Source organism: Panicum hallii, chromosome 5 (assembly GCF_002211085.1).
Source record: "Panicum hallii strain FIL2 chromosome 5, PHallii_v3.1, whole genome shotgun sequence".
NCBI lineage: Eukaryota > Viridiplantae > Streptophyta > Magnoliopsida > Poales > Poaceae > Panicum > Panicum hallii.
The window spans coordinates 46,347,035-46,374,688 of record NC_038046.1 but is presented as its reverse complement, the minus strand read 5'-3'; the positions used below and the strand labels follow the sequence as shown (position 1 = coordinate 46,374,688).

At 45.6% G+C, this 27,654-nt stretch overlaps 2 protein-coding genes across 3 annotated transcripts; both read left to right on the top strand.

Annotated features, from left to right (window-relative positions):
- The first annotated feature begins 13,645 nt into the window (after window positions 1-13,645).
- LOC112893440 (lisH domain and HEAT repeat-containing protein KIAA1468 homolog) lies at window positions 13,646-24,736 on the top strand. 2 transcript variants are annotated; one of them, XM_025960769.1, is made up of 20 exons: window positions 13,659-14,071; window positions 16,207-16,359; window positions 16,900-17,078; window positions 17,380-17,487; window positions 17,861-18,031; window positions 19,547-20,083; window positions 20,173-20,247; window positions 20,326-20,454; window positions 20,533-20,607; window positions 20,685-20,894; window positions 21,077-21,229; window positions 21,309-21,532; window positions 21,654-21,771; window positions 21,855-21,993; window positions 22,073-22,274; window positions 22,349-22,454; window positions 22,530-22,670; window positions 22,753-22,876; window positions 23,000-23,116; window positions 24,086-24,736. In XM_025960769.1, the coding sequence occupies exons 1-20, from the start codon at window positions 13,846-13,848 to the stop codon at window positions 24,448-24,450; spliced, it is 3,552 nt and encodes a 1,183-aa protein (XP_025816554.1). In that variant the 5' UTR covers window positions 13,659-13,845; the 3' UTR covers window positions 24,451-24,736. The 2 variants fall into 2 exon arrangements, 1 of the variants encoding a protein (XP_025816554.1); XR_003228816.1 differs by lacking the exon at window positions 24,086-24,736 and having other exon boundaries at window positions 13,646-14,071; window positions 22,612-22,670.
- Window positions 24,737-25,704: 968 nt separating this feature from the next.
- Window positions 25,705-27,444, top strand: LOC112895119 (pentatricopeptide repeat-containing protein At5g66500, mitochondrial-like). The gene has a single exon (XM_025962999.1). It carries the CDS (start codon window positions 25,739-25,741, stop codon window positions 27,104-27,106), a length of 1,368 nt encoding a protein of 455 aa, XP_025818784.1. The 5' UTR covers window positions 25,705-25,738; the 3' UTR covers window positions 27,107-27,444.
- Window positions 27,445-27,654: the final 210 nt, after the last annotated feature.

Genomic DNA, 27,654 nt, shown 5'->3' with positions numbered 1-27,654 from the left:
CTCCATTGGACCCAAAACACATGTTTTGGGGTGTTTCGGACCGTTTCGTTACTGCATGAAAGTTGATGCAAAACTGGCCGAACTGGTGCTATTAACACACAAGTGCGTGCTAAACAACATCGTGTCGGAACTTTACCGAACGAACGCACCAAATCTACTCCATTGGACCGAACACTCATGATTTGGGGCGTTTCGGACCGTTTCGTTACTGCACGAAAATCGATGCAAAACTGCCGAACAGGTGCCATTAACGTACAAGTTCGCTAAACGAAATTGCATCGAAATATTTCGCAACGAACACACCCGATCCACTACAATGGACCCAAAACTCATGTTTCGGGGCGTTTCAGACTGTTTTGTTACTCCACAAAAGTCGATGCAAAACTGGCCGAACAGGCGCCATTATCGCACAAGTTCGCTAAACAAAGTCGCGTCGGAATTTTTCGCAACGTACGCACCCGATCCGCTCCATTGGACCCAAAAGTCATGTTTTGGGTCATTTCGGATCGTTTCGTTACTGCACAAAAGTCGATGCAAAACTGGCCGAACTGGTGCTATTATCACACATGTTCACTAAACAAAGTCGCGTCGGAATTTTTCGCAACAAACGCACCCAATCCACTCCATTGGACCAAAAACTCTTGTTTTTGGCCGTTACGGACCTTTTTGTTACTACACGAAAGTCGATGAAAACTTGTCGAACTGGTTCGATCGACTCATAAGTTCGCAAAATAAAGTCGCGTCGGAATTTTTCACAACGAACGCACCCGATCAACACCATTGGATCCAAAACTCATGGTTTGGGGCATTTCGGACCATTTTGTTAGTGAACGAAAGTCGATGCAAAACTGGCCGAACTGGTGCCATTATCGCACAAGTTCGCTAAACAAAGTCGCGTCGGAATTTTTCACAACAAACGCACCCGATCTTCATTGGATCCAAAACTCATGGTTTGGGTTATTTCGGACCATTTTGTTAGTGCATGAAAGTCGATGCAAAACTGGCCGAACTGGTGCCATTATCGCACAAGTTCGCTAAACAAAGTCGCGTCGGATTTTTGCGCAACGAACACACCCGATCCACTCCATTTGACCCAAAACTCATGTTTTAGGGGCGTTTCGGACCGTTTCGTTACTGCAGGAAAGTCGATGCAAAACTAGCCGAACTGGTGGCATTAACGCACAAGTTCGGTAAAAAAAGTCGTGTCGCAATTTATCACAACGAACGCACCCGATCCACTCCATTTGACATAAAACTCATGTTTTAGGGGTGTTTAAGACCGTTTCGTTACTGCACAAAAATCGATGCAAACTTGGACGAACAGGTGCCATTAACGCACAAGTTCGCTAAACAAAATCGCATCAGAACTTTACGCGACGAACGCACCCGATCCACTCCATTGGACCAAAAACTCATGTTTTGGGGCATTTCAGACCGTTTCGTTACTGCATGAAAGTCGATGCAAAACTGGCCGAACTGGTGCCATTATGGCACAAGTTTGCAAAACAAAGTCGCGTCGCAATTTTTCGCAACAAACGCTCCCGATCCACTCCATTTGACCCAAAACTCATGTTTTGGGGCGTTTCAGACCGTTCTGTTACTGCACGAAAGTCGATGCAAAACTGGCCGAACTGGTGCCATTAACGCACAAGTTGGCTAAACAACGTCGCGTCAGAATTTTTCACAACGAACACACCCGATCCACTATATTTGACCCAAAACTCTTGTTTTGGGGCATTTTTGACCGTTTCGTTACTGCCCGAAAGGTTATGCAAAACTGACTGAACTTGTGCCGTTATCACACAAGTTCGCTAAACAAAGTCGCATCAGAATTTTTCACAACGAACGCACCCTATCCACTCTATTTGACCCAAAACTCTTGTTGTGGGGCGTTTCGGACCGTTTTATTACTGCAAGAAAGTCGATGCAAAACTGGTCGAACTAGTGCGACTGACGCCAAGTTTGCTAAACAAAGTCGCGTCGCAATTTTTCGCAACGGACGCACCCGATCCACTCCATTGGACCCAAAACAAATGTTTTGGTGCGTTTCGGACCATTTCGTTACTGCACGACAGTCGATGCAAACTGGCCGAACTGGTGCCATTAACGCACAAGTTCGCTAAACAACGTCGCGTCGGAACTTTTCGGAACGAACGCACCCAATCCACTCATGTTTTGGGACGTTTTGGACCGTTTCGTTACTGCATGAAAGTCGATGCAAAACTGGCCGAGCTGGTGCCATTAACGCACAAGTTCGCTAAACGAAGTTCCGTCGAAATATTTCACAACGAACGCACCCGATCCACTACATTGGACCCAAAACTCATGTTTTGGTGCGTTTCGGACCGTTTGGTTACTGCATGAAAGTCGATCAAAACTTGCCGAACTGGTGCCATTATCGCACAAGTTCGCTAAACAAAGTCTCGTCGGATTTTTGCGCAACGCACGCACCCGATCCACTCCATTGGACCCAAAACTCATGTTTTGGGGCATTTCAGACCTTTTTGTTACTGCATGAAAGTCGATGCAAAACTGGCCGAACTGGTGCCATTGTGGCACGAGTTCGCAAAATAAAGTCGCGTCGCAATTTTTTGCAACGAACGCTCCCGATGCACTCCATTTGACCCAAACTCAAATTTTGGGGCGTTTCGGACCGTTTCGTTACTGCACGAAAGTCGATGCAAAACTGGCCGATCTGGTGCCATTAACTCACAAGTTCGCTAAACAACGTCGCGTCAGAATTTTTCGCAACGAACGCATCCGATCCACTCTACTTGACCCAAAACTCTTGTTTTGGGGCGTTTCGGACCGTTTCGTTACTGCACGAAAGTCGATACAAAACTGGTCGAACTAGTGCGATTGACGCACAAGTTCGCTAAACAAAGTCGCGTCGCAATTTTTCGCAACGAACGCACCCGATCCACTCCATTGGACCCAAACCACATGTTTTGGTCCGTTTCGGACCGTTTCATTACTGCACGACAGTTGATGCAAACTGGCCGAATTGGTGCTATTAACGCACAAGTTCGCTGAACAACGTCGTGTCGGAACTTTTCGAAACGAACGCACCCAATCCACTCCATTGGACCGAACACTCATGTATTGGGGCGTTTCGGACCGTTCGTTACTGCACGAAAGTCGATGCAAAACTGGCCGAATTGGTGCCATTAACACACAAGTTCGCAAAATGAAGTGACGTCAAAATATTACGCAACGAACGCACCCGATCCACTACATTGGACCCAAAACTCATGTTTTGGCGCGTTTCGTACCGTTTTGTTACTGCACGAAAGTCGATGCAAAACTGGCCGAACTTCTGCCATTATCGCACAAGTTCGATAAACAAAGTCGCGTCGGATTTTTGCGCAACGAACGCACCCGATCCACTTCATTGGACGCAAAACTCATATTTTAGGGTGTTTCGGACCGTTTCGTTACTGCACGAAAGTCGATGCAAAATTGGTCGAACTGGTGGCATTAACGCACAAGTTTGGTAACACAAAGTAGTATCACAATTTTTCGCAACGAACGCACCCGATCCAATCCATTTAACATAAAACTCATGATTTAGGGGCGTTTTAGACCATTTCGTTACTGCACAAAAATCGATGCAAAATTGGCCGAACTGGTTATATTGACGCACAAGTTCGCTAAACAAACTCGCGTCAGAACTTTACGCAACAAACGCACCCGATCCACTCCATTGGACCCAAAACTCATGTTTTGGGGCATTTCAGACCATTTCGTTACAGCATGAAAGTCGATGCAAAACTGGCCGAATTGGTGCCATTATCGCACAAGTTTGCTAAACAAAGTCGTGTTGGAATTTTTTGCAACGAACGCTCCCGATCCACTCCATCTGACCCAAAACTCATGTTTTGGGGCGTTTCGGACCGTTTCGTTACTGCAAGAAAGTTGATGCAAAACTGGCCGAACTAGGGCCATTATCGCACAAGTTCGCTAAACAAAGTCGCGTCGGAATTTTTCGCAACGAACGCACCCAATCCACTCTATTTGACCCAAAACTCATGTTATGGGACATTTCAGACCGTTTCGTTACTGCACAAAAGTCGATGCAAAACTGGCCGAAGTGATGCCATTATCGCACAAGTTCGCTAAACAAAGTCGCGTCGGAATTTTTCGCAAGGAACGCACCCAATCCACTCTATTTGACCCAAAACTCATGTTTTGGGGTGTTTCGGACCATTTCATTAGTGCACGAAAGTTGATGCAAAACTGGTCGAACTGGTGCCATTAACGTAGAAGTCCACTAAACAACATCGCATCAGTATTTTTCGCAACGAACGCACCCAATCCACACAATTGGACCCAAAACACATGTTTTGGGGTGTTTCGGACCGTTTTGTTACTGCACGAAAGTCGATGCAAAACTGGCCGAACTGGGCCATTACCGCACAAGTTCGCTAAACAAAGTCGCGTCGGAATTTTTCGCAACGTACGCACCCGATCCGCTCCATTGGACCCAAAAGTCATGTTTTGGGGCATTTCGGATCGTTTCGTTACTGCACGAAAGTCGATGCAAAACTGGCCGAACTGGTGCTATTATCACACATGTTCGCTAAACAAAGTCGCGTCGGAATTTTTCGCAACGAACGCACCCGATCCACTCCATTGGACCCAAAACTCTTGTTTTTGGTTGTTTCGGACCGTTTTGTTACTGCACGAAAGTCGATGCAAAACTTGTCGAACTGGTTCGATCGACTCATACGTTCGCAAAACAAAGTCGCATCGGAATTTTTCACAACGAACGCACCCGATCAACACCATTGGATCCAAAACTCATGGTTTGGGGCATTTCGGACCGTTTTGTTAGTGCACGAAAGTCGATGCAAAACTGGCCGAACTGGTGCCATTAACGCACAAGTTCGCTAAACAAAGTCGCGTCGGAATTTTTAACAACGAACGCACCCGATCAACTCCATTGGATCCAAAACTCATGGTTTGGGTCATTTCGGACCGTTTTATTAGTGCATGAAAGTCGATGCAAAACTGGCCGAACTGGTGCCATTATCGCACAAGTTCGCTAAACAAAGTCGCGTCGGACTTTTGCGCAACGAACGCACCCGATCCACTCCATTTAACCCAAAACTCATGTTTTAGGGGCGTTTCGGACCGTTTCGTTACTGCACGAAAGTCGATGCAAAACTACCCGAACTGGTGGCATTAACGCACAAGTTCGGTAAACAAAGTCGTGTCGCAATTTCGAACAAACGAACACACCCGATCCACTCCATTTGACATAAAACTCATGTTTTAGGGGCATTTAAGACTGTTTCGTTACTGTACAAAAATAGATGCAAAATTGGCCGAACAGGTGCCATTAACGCACAAGTTCGCTAAACAAAGTCGCATCAGAACTTTACGCAACGAACGCACCCGATCCACTCCATTGGATCCAAAACTCATGTTTTGGGGCATTTCAGACCGTTTTGTTACTGCATGAAAGTCGATGCAAAACTGGCCGAACTGGTGCCATTGTGGCACAAGTTCGCAAAACAAAGTCGCGTCGCAATTTTTCGCAACGAACGCTCCCGATCCACTCCATTTGACCCAAAACTCATATTTTGGAGCGTTTCGGACCGTTTCGTTACCGCACGAAAGTCGATGAACTGGCCGAACTGGTGCCATTAACTCACAAGTTCGCTAAACAAAGTCGCGTCAGAATTTTTTGCAACGAACGCATCCGATCCACTCTACTTGACCCAAAACTCTTGTTTTGGGGCGTTTCGGACCGTTTCGTTACTGCCCGAAAGTTGATGCAAAACTGGCCGAACTTCTGCCATTATTGCACATGTTCGCTAAACAAAGTCGTGTCGGAATTTTTCGCAACAAACACAACCGATCCGCTCCATTGGACCTAAAACTCATGTTTTGGGGTGTTTCAGACCGTTTCGTTACTGCACGAAAGTCGATGCAAAACTGGCCGAACTGGTGCCATTAATGCACAAGTTCGCTAAACAACATCGCGTCAGAATTTCTCGCAACGAACACACCCGATCCACTATATTTGACCCAAAACTCTTGTTTTGGGGCGTTTTGGACCGTTTCGTTACTGCCCGAAAGATTATGCAAAACTGGCCGAACTGGTGCCGTTATCACATAAGTTCGCTAAACAAAGTCGCGTCAGAATTTTTCACAACGAACGCACCCTATCCACTCTATTTGACCCAAAACTCTTATTTTGGGACGTTTCGGACCGTTTCGTTACTGCAAGAAAGTCGATGCAAAACTGGTCGAACTGGTGCGACGGATGCACAAGTTCGCTAAACAAAGTCGCGTCGCAATTTTTCGCAACGAACGCACCCGATCCACTCCATTGGACCCAAAAGTCATGTTTTGGTGCATTTCGGACCGTTTCATTACTGTACGACAGTCGATGCAAACTGGCCGAACTGGTGCCATTAACGCACAAGTTCGCTAAACAACGTCGCGTCGGAACTTTTCGGAACGAACGCACCCAATCCACTCTATTGGACCGAACACTCATATTTTGGGACGTTTCGGACCGTTTCGTTACTGCATGAAAGTCGATGCAAAACTGGCCGAACTCGTGCCATTAACGCACAACTTCGCTAAACAAATTCGTGTCGCAATTTTTCGCAAGGAACGCACCCAATCCACTCCATTTGACCCAAAACTCATGTTTTAGGGGCGTTTCGAACCGTTTCGTTACTGCAGGAAAGTCGATGCACCCGATCCACTCGCGTCAAAATTTTTCACAACGAACGTACCCGATCCACTCCATTGGACCCAAAACTCATGTATTGGGGCATTTCGGACCGTTTCGTTACTGCACCAAAATCATTGCAAAACTGGCCGAACTGGTGCCATTATCGCACAAGTTCGCTAGATAAAGTTGCGTCGGAATTTTTCGCAACGAACGCACCTGATCCACTCCATTGGACCCAAAACACATGTTTTGGGGCATTTCGGACCGTTTCGTTACTGCATGAAAGTCGATGCAAACTTGCCGAACTCGTGCCATTAACGCAAAAGTTCGCTAAACAACGTCGCGTCAGAATTTTTCGGATCGAACGCACCCAATCCACTCCATTGGACCGAACACTCATGTCTTGGGGCGTTTCGGACCGTTTCGTTACTGCATGAAAGTCGATGCAAAACTGGCCGAACTCGTGCCATTAACGCACAACTTCGCTAAACAAATTTGTGTCGCAATTTTTCGCAAGGAACGCACCCAATCCACTCCATTTGACCCAAAACTCATGTTTTAGGGGCGTTTCGAACCGTTTCGTTACTGCAGGAAAGTCGATGCAAAAATGTCCGAACTGGTGGCTTTAACGCACAAGTTCGGTAAACAAAGTCACGTTGCAATTTTTCACAACGAATGCACTCGATCCAATACATTTGACATAAAACTCATGTTTTAGGGGCGTTCAGACCGTTTCGTTACTGCACAAAAATTGAGGCAAAACTGGCCGAACTGGTGCATTAACGCACAAGTTCGCTAAACAAAGTCGGGTCAGAATTTTTCGCAACGAACGCACCTGATCCACTCCATTGGACCCAAAACTCATGTTTTGTGGCGTTTCGGACCATTTCATTACTGCACGAAAGTCAATGCAAAACTGGCCGAACTGGCGCCATTATCGCTCAAGTTCGCTAAACAAAGTCGCGTCGGAATTTTTCGCAAGGAACGCACCCGATCCACTCCGTTTGACCTAAAACTCATGTTTTGGCGTGTTTCGGACCGTTTCGTTACTGCACAAAAGTCGATGCAAAACTGGCCGAACTGGTACCATTATCGCATATGTTTGCTAAACAAAGTCCCGTCGGAATTTTTCGCAACGAACGCACCCGATCCACTCCGTTTGACCTAAAACTCATGTTTTAGGGGTGTTTCAGACCATTTCATTACTGCACGAAAGTTGATACAAAACTAGCCGAACTGGTGCCATTATCGCACAAGTTTGCTAAACAAAGTCGTGTCGGAACTTTTCGCAACAAACGCACCCGATCGACTCCATTGGACCCAAAACTCATATTTTGGGGCGTTTCGGACCGTTTCGTTAATGCATGAAAGTCGATGCAAAACTGGCCGAACTGGTGCCATTAACGCACAAGTTCGCTAAACAAAGTCACGTCAAAATTTTTCGCAACAAACGCCCCCAATCCACTCCATTGGACCCAAAACACATGTTTTGGGGCGTTTCGGACCTTTTCGTTACTGCACGAAAGTTGATGCAAAACTAGCCGAACTGGTGCCATTACCGCACAAGTTTGCTAAATAAAGTCGCATCGGAATTTTTCGCAACGAATGCACCCTATCCACTCCATTGGACCCAAAACTCATGTTTTGGGGCGTTTTGGACCGTTTCGTTACTGCACGAAAGTCGATGCAAAACTGGCCGAACTGGTGCCATTAACGCACAAGTTCGCTAAACAAAGTCGCGTCTCAATTTTCCACAACGAACGTACCCGATCCACTCCATTGGTCCCAAAACTCATGTTTTAAGGGCATTTCGGACCGTTTCGTTACTGCACGAAAGTCGATGCAAAACTGGCTGAACTGGTGGCATTAACGCACAAGTTTGGTAAACAAAGTAGCGTCACAATTTTTCGCAACGAACGCACCCGATCCAATCCATTTAACATAAAACTCATGATTTAGGGGCGTTTTAGACCATTTTGTTACTGCACAAAAATCGATGCAAAATTGGCCGAACTGGTGCCATTATCGCACAAGTTCGCTAAACAAAGTCGCGTCAGAATTTTATGCAACGAACGCACCCGATCCACTCCATTGGACCCAAAACTCATGTTTTGGGGCATTTCGGACCATTTCGTTACTGCAAAAAAGTCGATGCCAAACTGGCCAAACTGGTGCCATTATCGCACAAGTTCGCTAAACAAAGTCGCGTCGGAATTTTTCGCAACGAACGCACCCGATCCACTCCATTGGACCCAAAAGTCATGTTTTGGGGCGTTTCGGACCGTTTCGTTACTGCACGAAAGTCGATGCTGGGAGACGAGCTCCGAACTGCCTCCATACATGATGTACAACTTTTTGCGGAGCTCATCCCCCCGGACTCGGAGTCGGACTGGTGGAAGAGACCCTTAATATCCTTGTTTGGGGTCTGGTACCCCAACTCCCTCTCCGTCCCAGCTGCATCGGCATCGGAGACCTTCTCCTTGCCGAACCGCCACGGTGGGGAGGAGCCATCCTTGGAGGCCTGGTCGCGCCTCTTGTTGAGGCGCTCCGTGAGTTTCTGGATCTCGCGGCACTCGGTGGCGCTGTGGCGAGCCTTAGGATGAACAGGGACGACCCGGGGTCGGTGCGCTGTTGGTGTGGGCGCTTGCCGCGCGAGTTCTGGCCCCCAGCCGCTACCGCCACAGCGACCGGAGCCCCAGCTCGCGGCTTGTCCAAGCCACGGTTCTTTTTATTTCTTTTCTTGCCACTGCCAGGGGCAGTGACACTGGAGCCCCCTGTCTGTGTGGGCCCTCCTTGAGGGGCAGAGTGCCATGCACGGCCCTCTGCAGCCCTGTCGCATTTGTCCGCCAGGGCGAACAAGGTGGTGACGGTTTCCACCTAGTGTGTCGCCAGCTTCTCCAGCATCCTCTCGTCATGGACCCCCTGACGGAAAGCCGTGATGATAGATGCATCGGAGATACGCGGAATGGTTCCACGTACCTTGGTGAAGTGGGAGATGAAGGCCCGGAGGGTTTCTCCGGGCTGTTGCCTCACGGTGTGGAGATGGGCCTCCACGCCATGCTGCTGGTACGCGCTGGCGAAGTTCGTCGTGAACCATGCGCGCAGAGCTCTCCCCAGGATTGGATGGATCCCGGAGTGAGATTCATGAGCCATGTCCGGGCTGGCCCGGTCAAGGCTACATGAAAGTAACATGCCATTACGGCATCGTTACCCCCAACCGCCGTGATGGCGGTGATGCAGACCTCCAGGAATTCCGACGGGTTGGTTGACCCGTCGTACTTTTCCGGCAGGTGCGTCCAAAACTTGGATGGCCAGGCCACCGCTCGAAGGTGGTCTGCAAGCGCTGCGCAGCCCACCCCAGCCATCGGTGCCTGGCCGAGTCCTTGCGGCTTTGGTACAGCCGCATCAAGCTCAGCCTCGAGGTTCCGTCCCTCGATGCTGAGCCGGCGCACTCGCTCCTGCTCAATGGTAACACGGGCATGCTCTCCCGCACGTCTGCGGTTGAGCTCTGCTTGCAGGTCTTCGGTCCGTGCACTCCTCACCGATGAGGAGTGCACAGAGCCGGTTGCACCGCCCTGACGACGACGCTGCCTGGACACAGATCCCCCGCTGAGCCTGGGCCAACTTGTGCCAGGTTGAGGAGGTGGTCGACATCGTCACGCCATTGCCTCAGCGTGTAGGGCGAGGCCGCCGCGCCTGGCGGGTTGTGGAGCAGCTCCCTGGCTGCCATCAACGGCCCGTTTTGAGTGGGCTGCGACACGGCCTGGGAGAACTGCCCCGCAGCTCGCTGCTGCGCAACAGGTGCCACAACCCTGGATGGAGGACGGCGAGAGGCAAGCGGCGTGGATGATACCACTTCCTCCCCCATCGGGTGGTCACGGAGCTCAGCTAACTGAGGCATTGCGACCAAGGGCCTTGATCTTGCGCAAACCAAACTAGTCCCCTATCTAGCGCGCCAAATGTCGGAGGAAATCTCCAACCGGGTGGCGGAATGCACACGCCTAATCCTAGTCTAGGATGAGTTTGGGGGAAGTCTAGGAACGCTAGATCAAGAGGCCCATGAACACGGGGAACACACAGGGGTTTAGAGTGGTTCAGGCCGCCGGAGCGTAAAACCCTACGTCCACTTGTGTGTTGTATTGCTTGTGTGCTTGAGAAAAGCCTAAGAGAGCCTGTAAAACTTGTGTTCTAACGTGCGTGCTCATCCCTTTATAGGCTCAAGGGGAGCGCGTACACTGAGCGGGGTCCCGACAGGTGGACCCAGTGGCAAGTTAAATAATATACACACTAGAGCCTTTAATGTCACAGATACAAAGATCTTCCACTTCAGCTTCTTCCTGTGGTCCTCGATCGAGAAGTTGATGTGCGTATCTACAGCCAGGGTATGGTCATGTGACGCCTTACCGGCACAATACCTGCTGTCAGTGACATGCACAGTGGAAGACGTGTTGTCACTGTTGGGTCAATTCCTGCTGACAGGCGAAGGGGCTATGTTGACCTGCTGTGCCGTAGCCTCCGCGCACACTGTAGCAGCATACGCCGCAGCCCTCTTGCAGTAGATCATAATTACCCTTTGCTCACGCATGCGGCGCTGTGACGTGACTACACGCTGTCTGCCCGCGCCCGCAGCGCGGTGATGTGACGCGCCGCCTCAGTAGCAGGCGGGCTTACCGTGGTGTTAGCATACCTGCCCGACGTGTCAGTGGACAACCCACGCCTTGATCCGGGCACGCGCACCCCACCTACCCCGCATTTAATGCGGTAGTTGGGCTGGCATCCCGCAAAAGGCTGGCTGCCACCAGACACGTGGCAGAGCTGGCTTAGCAAGCGCTTCCTTAGGGGCACGTGGCAGTCCGAGTCCGGAGGGAAGGGAGGTCCGGGCCCTCGAGGCCGACCCGGGTGCATAGGCTCCCTAGGGGTCCGGCTTCCACACGTGGCGGCACCGGACCACCCTGCGGTGGTTCGGGCCAGTGGTGGCCGTTCCTGAGCATCTTGTCCTCGTGAGCTCATATAGGCGCCGGTCCTGCTAGAGCGTGGGGAGAGGTCCAGGAACCGTGTCCCTAGCTGTTAGGCCCGGGCCGCATGCCCCGTCACCCAAAGGCTTAGTGCGAGGTTACGGATAACCTCGCGCCCCTCGGGTTGGACATACTAGTAGGAGGTACTCCTGTCCGTATATACCGACAGCACTGATCGTACATGCATAATTATATTTTAATATCATGGCATGACATGCATTTTAATTAATTGTGTATGCGTGCAATTCATGCTAGTAATATGTTTGAACCAATTGCTAGAACTCTGTAAAATTCTTTTAGGCTGAAATTTTAACCATCTTCAAGGCATGTTAAAAGTTTATTTTGTCTAAACAATTAACTTTTGGCCAATGTAAAATTTGTAGTATAATCTTTGTACTTCAATGTGGTGTATTTTATTTTATTAAAAACTTTATTTAGTGGTTCAAAACTGCAGTCAAAATCTGGTCAAACCCCTGTTTACGAGTTTAAATTTTAAAATCTAGGCTGAGCTTCAAACCCGTTTTTATCCTAAATCCAGAGCTCAAATCAATTTTCGTCCAGTATCAATGTTGTAGATCTTTTCTTCCTCTACAACTTTTGTGTTGACCATTTTTCAAGTTTCAATGCGAAATTTGGAGAATTTTGTAGTCAAACACCATTGACCCAGCACATCTCTCCATTCTCTCCCCCCACGAAACAGAGCAGCCCCTCGACGGGGACAGCTGATTTACGGTCGCCCGTAAATAACCCCACGTGCGGTCGATCCTCCGACAGGGTTCCGGCATCAGCTTTTGTTTTCTAAAAGGTTATTATCGGCTGCGTGCAAATGATGGCGCACCCTGCCTCCCCATTCTCGATTTCTACGCGCCAACGATTCTATGTCTATGGGTATTTATCTATGGGATTCATCGCAGCCACGCTTGATAACCTCGCCCAACTATATTCTGACGGTGATCCATATAATGCAAATTATAAACAAATTTATATAAAAAAAGAAAGCAAAAGTTTGAAACAATATTTTTTTCTGAAAAGATTCCGAATATAAAAATGGAAAAAAAATTAAATTGGAGTAAAATTAGGAAAAAATTTCAGGAACACATTTTGAGAGCGAAATTCAAGGAATAAATTAAACGCACAAAAACTTTGTGAAAAAAAGAGAACACAAAAATACCTAGGCAAAAAACTTTTGGAAACAAACATTTGTGACAAGAATTTGAAAAGAAATTCTTTTGGAAAAAAACAGAAAAGTAATGAAGCAAAATTTGAAAGATATTTAGAGAAAAATATTGCAAAAATAATTTATAGTATGAAAAGTTGTAGGCAACAAAACATTGGAAGATAAAAATGGAAAGCAAAAGGTAATCAACAAGTTCTGAGGAAAGGTAAAAAATTATGAAGAAAATTTCTAAAATAAAAAAGTTGGAGTAAAACTTTGGAAAGATAAAAAACTGTGAACAAATATTATTGAACGAACTAAATAAAAGAAAAATAAAAAAGAATTTGATGGGGCTGCTGCTGCGCCCCGCAAGAGCACTGATCGCCGCATGGGAGAATTGGACGGAGAAAAGAGAGAAAAATAAAGGGCAAACAAAATGAGAGAGAAGAGGGAGGATGACGAATCATCGGCTCGCAGTACCGGACACGCGTCCACGTCCTGATTAGGTGGGGTGGGGTACAAGGTGGGGTACTGAATTGATCTGCTAAGAACCTCTCTAATTCGGGAATACCGACGGGATTATACCGAGAAAAAAAGGATCCGCTAATTCGATCCCGATTTCGCCGAATTTTTCCGGATTTTTTTCTGATTTCATTTTTTAAAAATACGGTATTCGATCGGTAAAATCTGTCGGTGGGTGCAGGATTTTCCCGTTCCCGCATTCATTCCCTAACGAGGCAGGCCTTCTGGTGCCACGCGCAGGCCACATGGCATCCGAATCAGGCGTTTGCGCGCGCCTCGATCCCCTCCGTCCGTTCCCTCCCCGACGCTTCTTCCCAAATCACCGTCCCCTTCCCCATTCCTTGCCACCGGCCTCGAGTCGCCCGCGCGAGATCTGCCTCCCACCGCGGCTACATGCCACGCAACGACGCCCGGCGAGCTCCCCCGCGATCGAGGTAGTCCCCCGCCGGATCCTGAGAAGGATGGAGGCGGCGGGCGGCGGCGGCGCGGACGAGCGGTGGGCGTCGCTGTGCAACTGCGTGGTGAACTTCCTGCTGGAGGAGCGGTACCATCTCACGGCGCTCGAGCTGCTGCAGGAGCTGCAGGAGGACGGACGCCACGCGCACGCGCTCCGCCTCCGCGCCTTCTTCTCCGACCCGGCGCTCTTCCCGCCGGACCTCGTCGCGCACGCATCCTCCGCCCCACCAGGTACGTTCCACGCATCCCATTTCCCCGTCTCGCACCGCGCTTGGCCTCACGCTGCGGCGCTCACACGGTGGTCCGGTGGCTCGCTGGCTGGATCTCGAGGGATCGTGTGCGCCAGTGCTGCCTACTTTGTAATTGCGCCCTTCTTTCTCTCTGACGTGCGGGTCCACCCAGCTTCGCCTCTCCGTAATCCGATTCGAAATCGAACTCTGTTCCACTCTGTCCCTTTTCCTTTGCGCGGTGTTGCATTGGTGATGGTACAGCTCTGTTCAGTTGGTGTAGTATTGTGGTGCTCAACTGGCATTTTGACAGACTTTTGGTTGGCATATCCATGGCTGTTATCCGCAGTGCTGTATGTATTCGTATTAACAACTTCTATCAGGTGGAGAAGTACAAAAAATGAACCTTCAAGGGAACGGAGGCTGTTGAAAGAAAAATTAGGGGCAGCAATAGGGTGGTAAAGGCCTCAATGATTTAGGCTAAGAATTTTAAGGATCGGGCTCAATAAAGGCCGGGCCAAAATACTACATATTTTTGAACTAAAATTAATTAAGGCCAAGTTGGATTGTGAAGGAGGCATAAGAGCCATGATCCATTACCACCCCTAGGAATATATATGTCAAGATTCTAACTTTTATGATGGCTTCTCTAGTGTTCTTTTGTTCTTTTTAAACTGATTCACATTCATTCAATTGCAAACACAGATATGGGTTCACTGTGTACCCTTGAGAGTTAGAAAACGGATAACTGTAAGTGAGGCGCTGTAGGAGCAGACATGGGTGACAGACATTAGAAGTAAACTCGGTTGGCTCGGTCTAGCAGAATACCTTGAGCTATGGGAAACATTGTTAGCCTGAGCAACACAGAAGACATTCATCGCTGCAGACCCGAGGCCTCAGGACTATTTTCAACTAGATCAGCTTACAGAAATTATTTTGTTCGCTCCATCACTTTCGAACCGTGGAAGAAACTCTGGAAATCATGGGCTCCGGGGAAATGCAAGACCTTTGTTTGGCTGGCCATTCGGAATCGCTGCTGGACTGCAGATCGTCTGCAAAAAAAGAGGTCCTCCACATCTGGAGCGCTGCCCACTCTGTGACCAAGAGGAAGAAATGGTCCGGCACATCCTTACTTCTTGTGTTTTTGCAAGACAATTCTGGTTCGCTATTCTGCAGCCCTTAAACTTGGCTAACTTGACGCCCACCAGCAGTGCCAGTTCCTTTGCTGAATGGTGGAAAAGATCAGAGAAGAGGCTTCAGAAGCAACACAGGAAAGGTTTTAATTCCTTATGCATCCTTGGAGCCTGGATCCTATGGAAGCATAGGAATGCTTGTGTTTTTGATGGGTTGGCTCCAAATCTGCAGATTGCAATTCAAGTTTTTAAAGATGAATCCCAACTATGGCAATTTTCTGGGTCAAGGGGCTTGCTGCCCTTCTTTCTTAATGCAATGATACGCAGCTCTCCTGTGTATTCGAGGAAAAAAAAGGGGCTTACTGCCCTATGCCTTGAAATGGGGGCGATGCAAGCTTAGTGTTTTGGTCTTGTTGGTCTGGTCCTTTGTGTGTGTGTGTTTTTGTAATAGTCTCACTTAGAACAGTACGTTCCTCACTCTGGTCCAAGGTGAGGAATGATTTTTCTTGTAATTAGACCACTCTTTCTCTCTTAATACAAAGATACGCAGCTCTCCTGCATGTTCGAGAAAAAAAAGCACAGATAAGGCCATGCCATCTGTAGAACAGCAGCACATATGCTTTCTATTGTGTTAGCTCTGATGACAAGCAGATCCTACTTAGTAGGTATGAGAAAGGAGACAACACCACAAAAATATATGGGGCATGTGTTTTTGAGTGGCATTTTGTCAATTGGATAAAATCCAGTGACTTTGATAATTAATTACAAAATATATAGGCTTCATGGTTTTAGTCTTTCAATAAAATAAACAGTTGGCTAGAATTAGATAAGTGTAAGTTGTAACTAGTTGCTTGACTGGCTCTTGGTAATATTCAACTATCCTATTTACTTGGCTTAATTAGTTAAGTTTTTTTGGGCGTCCAGGCACCTAATTTTTTCTCAGTTGCTTGCAAGGTACCTGCTTTATTAGAGGATTGAGTGATTGAATATATGTTTGCGTTGACAGGTGCTGATCCACAGAGTTTGTTAGAAGAGAAAGTAGCAGCACAAGAAAAATTGGCGCTCGCAGAGTATGATCTGCGACTAGCCAAAGAAGACCTTTCACAGTTGAAGCTTGAGTTACGAAAGCAAAAAGAATCATCTCCTGAAGATTCAAATGGTTTGTGAGCTTGAAATTATGGCTAATGTGATAGATGACATTGCAGTATTCTGTACCTTTTTATGCTGTAGTGCTGAACAAAAGCAACCAGTTTTGGGATTAGTGTTTTGGGTTCAGATTTCCTTCCTGTTTTGTGCACCTTTATGTCACTTTGAGTGGAATGTGACACCTGCACAAGAATAGACTTCGCTTGTTGCATGGAAATATGGAAGCTATAGGGTTCAGTGTGAAAATACCATGGAAACAGATTAAAGGCTTGCATTTTATACGCCTTGTGATTAAGGTGTCTATTTGAGTATTTTCAATCAACAAAACTAAACTGAGCAGACAGTATTTGTTTTGGTCACTGTGCCCATAACCATACTCGAGTGATATTTGATATCTTACCAGAGAACTCTGATATAAAAATGTTTTTAATATAAAGAAAGTCAATATTCCAACTAATAAGATGCTCTTATATTCATTTGTGTTATGAGGTTCATAAGCAGATCAGTGATCATTTTGAATTTGCTTGACATGATTCACAAATTCGGCATACAGGGGTCCTTTTGGGTGCTTCTACATGGGAAGGATCCATTAGCCAGCAAGACAAACGGGATGTGAAAATTTCAGCATTGGGCCCTCTAAAGGATAATGAACGAAAAGATCTTAACTGTGCTGTAAAAGAATACTTGCTTTTGGCAGGGTATCGACTTGCAGCCATGACATTCATTGAGGAGGTCTGTATTATCTATGTAGTGCATTTTTTCCTTATACTACTTACGTTAATGTTTACCAGCTTGTTATTTTTTTTCTTAAAATGGACATTGATATTTTGCACTGTTATACTCGTATCTTTTATAAAAAAAATTAGCGAGTAAGGACGCTATTTTGATTTGACCAATGAAAACAGTTCTATGTATATTGGAGGCGGAAGTTAATGAAATTTGATTTGATCACTCTAATTAAAAAATAAAATATTTCTGAACAGAGGGAGTATTTCCTTATCAATGACTTGTACTCTCAATCATCTTATTGCAGGTTCCTGATCAAGACCTTGATGTCTGGCCAAACAGTGCAGCTTGTGTTCCTGATGCCCTTCGCCGTTATTACTATCAGTACCTTTCATCTACTGCAGAGGCTGCAGAGGTAATTTTTTACATCAATTTGAATCTTATTTCAAACTACAGATTGGTGCATTATATAGTATCATATACAACCACGGAAAAATATAAATAATGCACTGGATATTTTCTCTTTCCTGTTTCATGAAACCTCCTGCTATTGATAGGAAACCTTGATGCCTTATTACAGATTTTGAATAAAACATTTAAGAATCGATCAGCAAAAACCTTTACCATTTGATACGTTGGACTAGGACAAAGTTCATGGCATAGTTCTGTACTTCTGTTCCACCTTTTTCCTTGTCACTTTAAAAGTTCAAGCTTTACTTTATCTTGTGCTTTCACTTGGAAATCTAGAACTTCTAAACAGGGTCGTTCAATTCTGTAACGTATTGCAGGAAAAAATATCCATACTTCAGGAAAATGAAACATTACTTAAGGACAATGAGCGACTCAATGCCGAAAAGGACTCCTTGACGAAGAGCAGGGAATCAGCTAATAGTCAGGTTGCTGCTTTGAGGAAGTCTTTGGAAGCTGCACACAAGGATATAAAAGAGAAGGAGAAAATGGTAATATTCTCTTAGAAATGATGATCCAGATGATCCTTAGTATAAGGGTCCCTTTGGTTCAGCTTTGGTTCAGCTGTGAAGGTGCTTTGGCTTCCAAAATAAGCCAAAAGCCAAACCAAAGGGAGTTGCTTCCTCCTAGGTGCTTGCACAGAAGCTGCTTTTCCGTAATTCATTTTCCACAGCCACTCTTGGGGTGCTTTTAGCGGCTGTGAGGGCGAACCTTTCAGCGAAATTACCAGCAATGCAACTGCTTATGAGCGTACCAGTTCGTTCTTTCTTTCCCCCTACACCTCTCTCGCTCACTCCCCCGACGCAGCACTGTCCTCCAGCGGCGGGGCCCCTCCGCCTCCTCCCATCGAGCCCGCGGAGGCGCTCCTCCCCAACGCCGCCAGCGCCCCTCCCCACCTCCGCCGGCACCCCTCCCCCACTCCTCCTCCTCCCCAGCCCTGGCTCCCTCCCCGCCTGGATCTGCAGCCCGGCGAGCTCAAGGAGGACGGCGAGGCGGCGGCCGCGGGGTCCGACGGCGGCAGCGCGAGATCTGCGCTTGGGGCCCTGGCGGACCAGGAGAGGCGCGCCGCCATCGTCCGGGCCGGGGAGTAGAGCGAGGCCACGCGCCGCCCATCGATGGAAAATGAAATGTGGTGGCCGAAATCCGATGCCCAGCAACATGAATCGATTGTCGCATGGTTGAAATCGAAGGCTGATTGCATGAATCGATGCCTGGTAGAGTGAACTGATGGCAAGAATCCATGCATGAATCAATGCCTGGTAGAGTGAACTGTTGGCAAGAATCCATGCATGAATCAATGCCTTGTAGAGTGAATTGATGGCAAGAATCCATGCATGCCAGTGGACATCAGACGGCAGCGGGATTTGACGCCGTAGCCAGCGCCATTCGCCGCCCCTGCCGCGACAATGCATGCTCCGCCCGCACTTGGCCTGCAGCTTGCCGGCCGCCACGCAGAGTTCGCCGTACCCACCTGCTCACCGTTGTGAGCCTTCGGCCCTGCCGTTGCCGTGCTAGTTGGGCGAAAGTGGATGGGAGAGAGAGCATGATAGAGAAAATAGAAAGGGGAATGAATAAGAAAGTAAACGGAGAAAGAAAATTAAAAAAAATATTATTGGTTAATCTTATATTCATTAATCATTTTGCATGCGATCAATTTGCATATCAACATTATCTCAAGCCTAAAATGGTGAATGCAAAAATTAAAAAATAATAACATTTCCTTCCTAAAATGGTAATTTGCATGCGAATTAGTGAACAAACCAATGATTTACAATCAATTTGAATATCAACAGTCTCTCAGCACTTTAGGGGCATTATAGACATTTTCCAGCAAACCTACAGTTTCATAGCTGTTCCAGCCAAACAGTTTTCAGCTTTCTCACAGCTCACAGCTCACAGCAGCTTTTTCCACAGCTCACAACCCACAACAGTTTTTTTTCGCAGCCACAGCCCAACCAAACACACCCTAAGTTTTTTGAACTTTCCTAACCTTCATATGATTTAAGGTTCAAGACTTGAGGCAGTCACTGGATGTCCAAAGGAAAGAGCTGAACGACTGCAGAGCTGAAATTACATCCCTTAAGATGTACATTGAAGGGGCTCAATCAAACAAACAATTATTTGTTGGAAATAGTGATGGTCTGGAGTCTCATTCCATTGCTAACTCTATGGGAGAATCAGCATCGTTGAATAATAAAGATGGAGACTCAAAAGGATCAGAATCCATAACAAATAAGCTAGCATCAGCAGTGAATCTAACTGAGGATACACAGAAAGATCGCCAAGTGATAGAAAATAGTGCTGAAGTTCCCTCGGTTTCAGAAGCTCCAGTTTCTTGCTCAACTGATGAGAATGGCGGCTATGGTACTTCAGAAGAAGATAAATCTGTGTTGAATATCTCATCGGAAAATGCAACTTCTAATAGTGATCTGCATGGAGTTTCCATGATTGGTAAAAGCCAGGCGAATTCCGACGGGATATCTGTGTATTTATCTACTGATAAATTAGAGAGCCCAAGCAAACAAAAATCTTCAGATAAGATGGTTAGTATCCTAGTAATTCTGCTTTGTCTATAAAGCACGCTCGTTTACTTCTATTGGACTCATTACGATGTTCTTATTCATTCCTGTAGGCTTTGGAGACTATAAAGATAGTTTCAGATGCACTTCCGAAGATTGTTCCTTATGTGCTCATAAACCATCGTGAGGTTTATTTGTAACCTTTGTAGTTTGAATCCATCTTCATTTAAGTACAACTAATGTTACATAATTCTACATGGTTACAGGAACTTCTTCCATTGATCATATGTTCAATAGAAAAGCATCCAGATAGCGATGTACGGGATTCCTTGACCCATACATTATTCAACCTGATAAAACGGCCTGATGGACAACAAAGACGCATCATAATGGATGTATGCTGCTCTGAGTGTATAAATTGTAGCATCATTTTTTTTGTATTTATACCTATTTTCCTTGTCATGTGGCTTCAGGCTTGTGTAGAGTTGGCTAAGAGCGTTGGTGAGATGAGGACAGAAACTGAGCTACTTCCACAATGTTGGGAACAGGTATTTTACATTTTGTGATAGATTTTCTAGCTTTCTTTAGCGCATGATCTTACATTTATTAATCTATCGGTGTTTAGATAAATCACCAATATGAGGAACGTAGATTGCTTGTTGCTCAATCGTGTGGAGAACTTGCTGTTTATGTTCGCCCAGAGATACGGGATTCCCTCATTTTATCTATTGTGCAACAACTCGTCGAAGATGCTGCAACGGTTGTAAGGGAAGCTGCAACACATAACCTGGCATTGCTTCTTCCTTTTTTTCCGAACCTGGACAAGTATTACAAGGTTGGCCTCACTTATGCTTGTAATCAGTAATAAGTACAAATTTGATTTCACAGAATTATTAAGCTGTGGAGCAGGATAGGACATTTGTTTAGTTCAGAATTGAGAGCTTGGAGAGTTGCACATTACTGAAGGCAATATTAGTATTCATAAGTTCTCTGGTTCCCTTTGCTTTCTTTTGCTAGGTTGAGGAGCTAATGTTCCAATTGGTCTGCGACCCCTCTGGGGTGGTTGTGGAAGTCACACTCAAGGAACTTGTTCCTGCTGTAGTAAGGTGGGGAGGTAAACTGGATCAGATATCAAGAGTGCTATTGGCTCATATCCTGGCATCTGCTCAGGTATGCTTGCTCATGAATATTGGGAACTTTCTATTTTCTATTAATGCTATGTATCCTTATAACCTGTTACCTTTTTCAGCGGTGTCCACCTATTTCGGGGGTTGAAGGTACAATAGACTCTCATCTTCGTGTTTTAGGAGAACAAGAGCGCTGGAACATTGATGTCCTCCTTCGAATGTTGACTGAGTTGCTACCATTTATTCATCAGAAAGCTATAGAGACTTGTCCCTTTGCATCAGTTGATCCAACAAGCTCTACACCAGAAAACTTCTTCTCAGCATCCTGCCTAAAACTATATTCAACGTAAGTTCTCCATTTTGATCTTATCTTTTAACTATTCTAAATAAGAATTATGCAATAGACCATTTGGTGAACAATAAATAAATTCATTCACTGATTTACCACATCTTGGGAAACTTGACAGAGGTGATTCTGAGTGGTCAACATTTGAGTGGATGCACACTGATTGCCTTCCCGATTTGATCAAGCTTGCCTGCTTGTTGCCCGTGAAAGAGGATAACTTAAGAACCATTATCACGAAGGTAAAATCTAGCAACCACACCTCCCATACACATGGGATTATCATCAGGTTTAGTTCTGATCAATCATTTCCTGATAATTTTAGTACCTCTTGGAAGTATCTGGGCGCTACGGCAAAGATTATTTGGAGCACATTATGCTACCAATATTTCTTGTAGCAGCTGGTGATATTGATAGTGGTGATTTTACCTATTTTCCTCTGTCAATCCAGCCAAAAATTCGTGGTAAGAACCCATCTACTTAAAAGTTGAGGCAGTTTGATATAGTTGCTTTGGTCATACCTTTGTATTGATTGTATTACAGGCTTGCGTCCAAAAACTTCGACTGCTGAAAAACTTGCGATCATGTGTGTCTTCCCATTGTTGTTGTCTGGTATTTTGGGTTCTCCTTCCAGTCATGAACAGTTAGAAGAATATCTGAGAAAAGTACTTATCAAAAACACCAAGGATGGTTCATTTTCTATGCATCATACTACAGAGATCATTAACACAGTTCGGTTTCTTTGGTGAGTAATTGGATTAATCAAAAACATGTTGCTGCACATGCTTTTTTCATGGATCTGACGATTTATGGTTGTAGCTTATTTGTGGAGCACCATGGAGTCATCTTCAATATTTTGTGGGAGATGGTTGTGAGCTCAGATACCACCCTAAAAATAAATGCTACTGCTCTACTGAAAGCACTTGTAAGTTTTCCTGTACATGAATGATTCAATGATCTTCACTGTTTTTTATCATATTCTATTTGCTTTAAAACACAGGTACCCTATGTTGATGTGAAAGTTGCATCAACTCATATTTTGCCAGCACTTATTACTCTTGGCTCTGATCAAACCTTGACAGTAAAATATGCTAGTATAGATGCATTTGGAGCTGTTGCTCAGCACTTCAAAAATGACATGGTAAAGAATGATTCTTATTTTCTTTTGTTCAAACCTTACATACTTTGTGTATTTCGTTTGGTTCTTAACTATGCTTTGTCAGGTTGTTGAGAAGATACGCATTCAAATGGATGCTTTTCTTGAAGATGGATCACATGAAGCTACTATTTCTGTTATTCGTGCACTTGCAGTGGCCGTGCCTCATTCAACTGATAGGCTACGTGAATATATCCTTCTCTGTGAATTCCATGTTTACATCTTGACTCAAGTTTTGCATGATCTTTAGCTTGCCTCTGTGTTCAGACATCCTTTTTATCCATTTGCTTTCTGTTTTCTTTGACATGACGTACATCTTTTAACCAAGATATTTAAGCTGACGAGCATCACACCTTCCGGTGATGATATTGAACGGCGTCGTGACAGAGCAAATGTATACTGTGAAGCGCTGCGGGCTCTGGATGCTACAGGTTGGTCTGACCTAGTGACCTGAATATAGCATTCCGCCCCTTACCCTTACTATACATACCAAAACTGCATTTCAAGTCTGCCAGAATCATCTTTGGCATTGTTAATTCCATGGTTTAGATAGAGGGCTAGAAACTAGAATCTGCTCGTTCCAGTTTTCACCCTCGATATTACACATAACCAGAAAGAACTCTTACGATGGAAAACTGGGTTGGTTTCTGGCACAAAAAGCAGTCGCTTGGTCTCAAATTTCAATTATCAAATTCTTTTGCATAATGGAAGTTAGGAATATAAGTAAAAAGCTTTCTTTAACCTTGAAAAGTGCATGTTGGAAAACTGTAACCCTGCAGTTTCCTAACCTCTGGTTAGTTCATTATGTGCACAGTTCAATAATATTTTGAACAAATCTTGCCATCCTTCACAAATTGAATAGCTCTGTTAGAAAATATGCTTTGGTTTCATTTGTACAGATTAAAATATGCAGCACCATGCCTGTAGTTACAGATTAGTAGCATGCTAATGGTAGCAGTTTGGAATAACAAAATTCATTTGTTGTCTAACAATAATAACATATTTCTACATCAGAGGGGAAAATAAGCCATGATCCTAAAAATAGATTTATATATGTATGCTGTCGCTTTAGACTATATTTTGCTTCATCGTGTTAAAAATTTGATGATAAGTGTAGGTGGACAATATGGTAACATATTTCATGGAAATGGTAACACTTTGGTTTTTGAATACAATTCAAATCAGTTTCCAGTAACTAGCGCTGTAGTTGAGGATTTTCCAGCTTCCCTACTACCACTCAAATCATACACGAGGGCAATCTAGCCATACAGTCAGATTACACTCTGACTTGGCTATGCCTTGGATTAATTTGGAAGCAAAGAAGGAAGAAAGCGACTAAAGTCTATTAACCATTTGATTTCTGCTGGTTTTTATTTTATTTTTTGCCTTGGTAATTGCAGATCTTCCTTCTACAAGTGTACGTGATCTGCTTCTGCCATCAATACAGAACTTGTTAAAAGATCCGGATGCTCTTGACCCTGCACACAAGGAGGCAATAGAAATCATAGGCCGTGAACGGTCGGGAGGTACACTGGAAAGCCTGAGCAAGGCAATGGGGGCGCATCTTGGGATTGCATCCTCCGTCAGCAGTTTCTTTGGCGAGAACAGCCTCCTTGGCAAGAAAGAAGGTGGCGAGCAACATGACCCTGCTACCACCTCTGCCCCTGAGCCCAGCCCACAGGCTCAGCCTGAGAGCACTAGGTTCGGTCGCATAATGAGGGGCGGCTTTGGAGATATTTTGCGAGGGCAAAGCAAGGGACAGTGACGCACCCAATTTGCAATGAGCTGTTACATAAATAGCTGTCAATACCGCATTCTTTGTTCGTTGTTGTAGTAAGCTGACACTGACAGGATGGAATTTCCATGCGGAGCGAAAAGTGATGTGACGTTACTGCAGTAATCTAGCACCAAAATTCCTGTATAGAGGAAAGATATAGCATTTTGCATGTATTTAATTAGTTGCATAGTTATAGGACTCTTACTGTTGTATCCTTGTTCCATTTGTTCATATCAATAAAAGATAAAAACACCTCGATATCAGCAACTGCCAATCCTGCCTGAATTTGGATGTCAGTCAGCGGACGTCATGTAATTTATCTGGAGCGATGGTAGGAACGGTGGGGGTCTCAGCGCCAAGCGCCTATGCAAACTATGATCCGGTTTCTCCTCCAAGTAAATAGAATTGGTGATGATCATAAGTAGTGTTATACTTGAAGGGTGATTCATCAGTAAGTTCCAGATCTGTTGCTACTAAAGAGTGGACAATGGTAGTTGGCACCATGAGGGTTACGCAAATGGAAACAAATATTGTCGCTGTCAGTTCCTTGCTCTCCACAGCTTGCTGACTTCGGGCCTGTTTGGTTCTGCGGAATTAAACTTTAGTCCCGTCACATCGATTAGAAATATTAAATATAGTATAATTATAAAATCAATTATATAAATGGAGACTAATTCGTGAGATGAATCCATTAAATCTAATTAGTTCATGATTAATTAGGCTTAATAGATTCGTCTCGTGAATTAGCATCGGCGTGTGCAATTAGTTTTATAGTTAGCTTGATGTAGCTTTGGTTAATTAAACGCAGTAAGAACATCAGCAACGCAAAAGAGCGATTGAATTGCAAAAAAGAAATAATATTTTTGTGGAATCAATGGAATCTACTTTTCAGCCATTCCATATGTATCAATAGATCGCATACATGATACATATCACAAAACATGTTCCTGCAAAATTGTTGAATTTGGTCTTTGCAATTGTTATACTAGATTTCATGAATTTTGTTATATTGAGCCTTCAAACTATTCTGCCGTATGAAACGTAAATAACTGTAGATGTAAACTACAGTGGCCAAAACCACAAAATGTACATGAACAGGAAATAAAGTGGAAAATATGTCTGTTGGGTCTAGATGATTAATGAGCAGTAGACTTGTTGTTTGCAAGAACTGGCACTATACCCTAGTCACGTTTTGTTAATCATGAACACGGTATATTCCGTTAGCCTCTGCTGCTGTGTTTATGCGGGACGCCGGCGGACTCGTTCTCTCGATGAAATGAGGAGCGCTCCGCGGCTGCCGCCGATGTCCACCCTGCTCCGGCTCCTCTTCTCCCACCCCTCCCTCTCCACCACCGTCCATGCTGTCCTGCTCAAGTCCTCCTCCCTCTCCAGTCCCATCCCGATCCCGGCCACTGCCCTCCTCACCGCCTACGCGAACGCGGGGCTCCCAGGCGCCGCGTCCCGCCTGTTCGACGAAATGCCCGCGCGGGACGCCGTCGCATGGAACGCGCTCCTCGCCTGCCTCGTCCGACACGCGCGCCCTACCGCCGCAGCCGCCGCATTCCGTGACATGGCCGCCTCCGGGTTCCCACCCACGGCCGCCACACTCTGCACCATGCTCAAGGCATGCGCCGCGTCGCGCGCCTTCCGCCCTGGCCGCCAGCTCCACGCGCGGAGCGTTGTCTCGTGCCACGGCGACGTAATCATGGATACGGCCCTTGTTGATCTCTACATGAGCTGCGGTCTTGTCGAGGACGCCATGAGGGTGTTTATGCTCACGAAGTACCCAAAGGATGCCGCACTGTACAATGCTGTTCTTTCCAGCTGCGTGGAGAATGGCTGGTTTAGGGAGGCTTTCTCGATGCTGAGGTGGACCGAGCTCAATGGAATTTCGCTGACTTGTGCTCTCACAGCCTGCTCAGCGACAGCAAACTTGGCTTATGGTATGCAGGTGCATTGCAAGGCTCTTCGTTGTGGGTTTGATTCTGACACCATAATATGCAATGCACTTATTGATATGTATTCAAAATGTGGGAGGACAGTCGGCGCACGGATAGTGTTTGACTGGATGGCTGGCAGAAATGTGGTTTCCTGGTCAAGTATGATTGACGCTTATAGTCGCCACGGGCATGGTGTGGATGCTTTAGATTTGTTTAAGATGATGGAGAAAGCTGCACCCATGGTCTTGCCAAATGCTATTACATTTCTGGTGGTTCTGTCAGCCTGTGGACACTGTGGTCTTGTGGATGAAGGTCGGTCCATGCTACATTTGATGAAAAGCAAGTACGGGATTGATCCACAACCAGAGCACTATGCATGTTTTATAGACATGCTAGGCCGTGCAGGACAGATTGATGAGGCGTGGAATCTATATTGTAGTTTAACTGCAAGCCAGAATAAGTGTTCCAGTGCCATCTATGTCGCTATGTTGAACGCATGCAGAGTTAACATGGATGTCGTAAGAGGAAAGAAGGTAGCTGTGCGGATGCTAGAGGTCGACCCACAAAATCCTAGGATTCATGTCTTGATATCAAACTTTTATTCTGCTATTAGACAATGGTCTGAATCAGATGAATCACGGAGGGTTATAGTGGAAAAGGGTCTCAGGAAAGAAGCAGCTAGTAGTCATGTCTCTGTTAGCTAAAAATTGATTTTGCACAAATCTTGAAACAGCTAACACTTAAAGTGTGGCAAAGCTTGGAAACAATGGTGTCCAACCAAACAGGTCCTTAGTCCAAGTAAATGCCACAATTGGTATATCAAGAGTTTTAGGGCATTTTTCTAAACCATTCTTTAATTTTCTTGGACATCAGAAATTATTTGAAAATTGGTGGTATATAAGCCTTATTAATGCCAAATGGTGCAGATGCATCTAGCATACTTGTGTTAGCAGAAATATGCCACTGTGATCTTAATATTCATTTGTGCATATTGTCACATTTGTTGCCAAGCTCACTGTTGTGCAGTTTGACATGATTATTGGGTGCCTCTTTTGTTCTCTTACTATTATCTGAGTCAAGGATGAACTGAGGAATAATATGCTTGTGTAAACAATACATGAGAATGAATTTGAAGAATCTGTTGTCGATTCATCTTTTTAACCTGATAATATGGCTCCCAAACTCCTCATATTACCAGTTTTACTACATCTGATCCTTTTCTTGGCTAAGGCTTCAGAAAACAAATGAAATT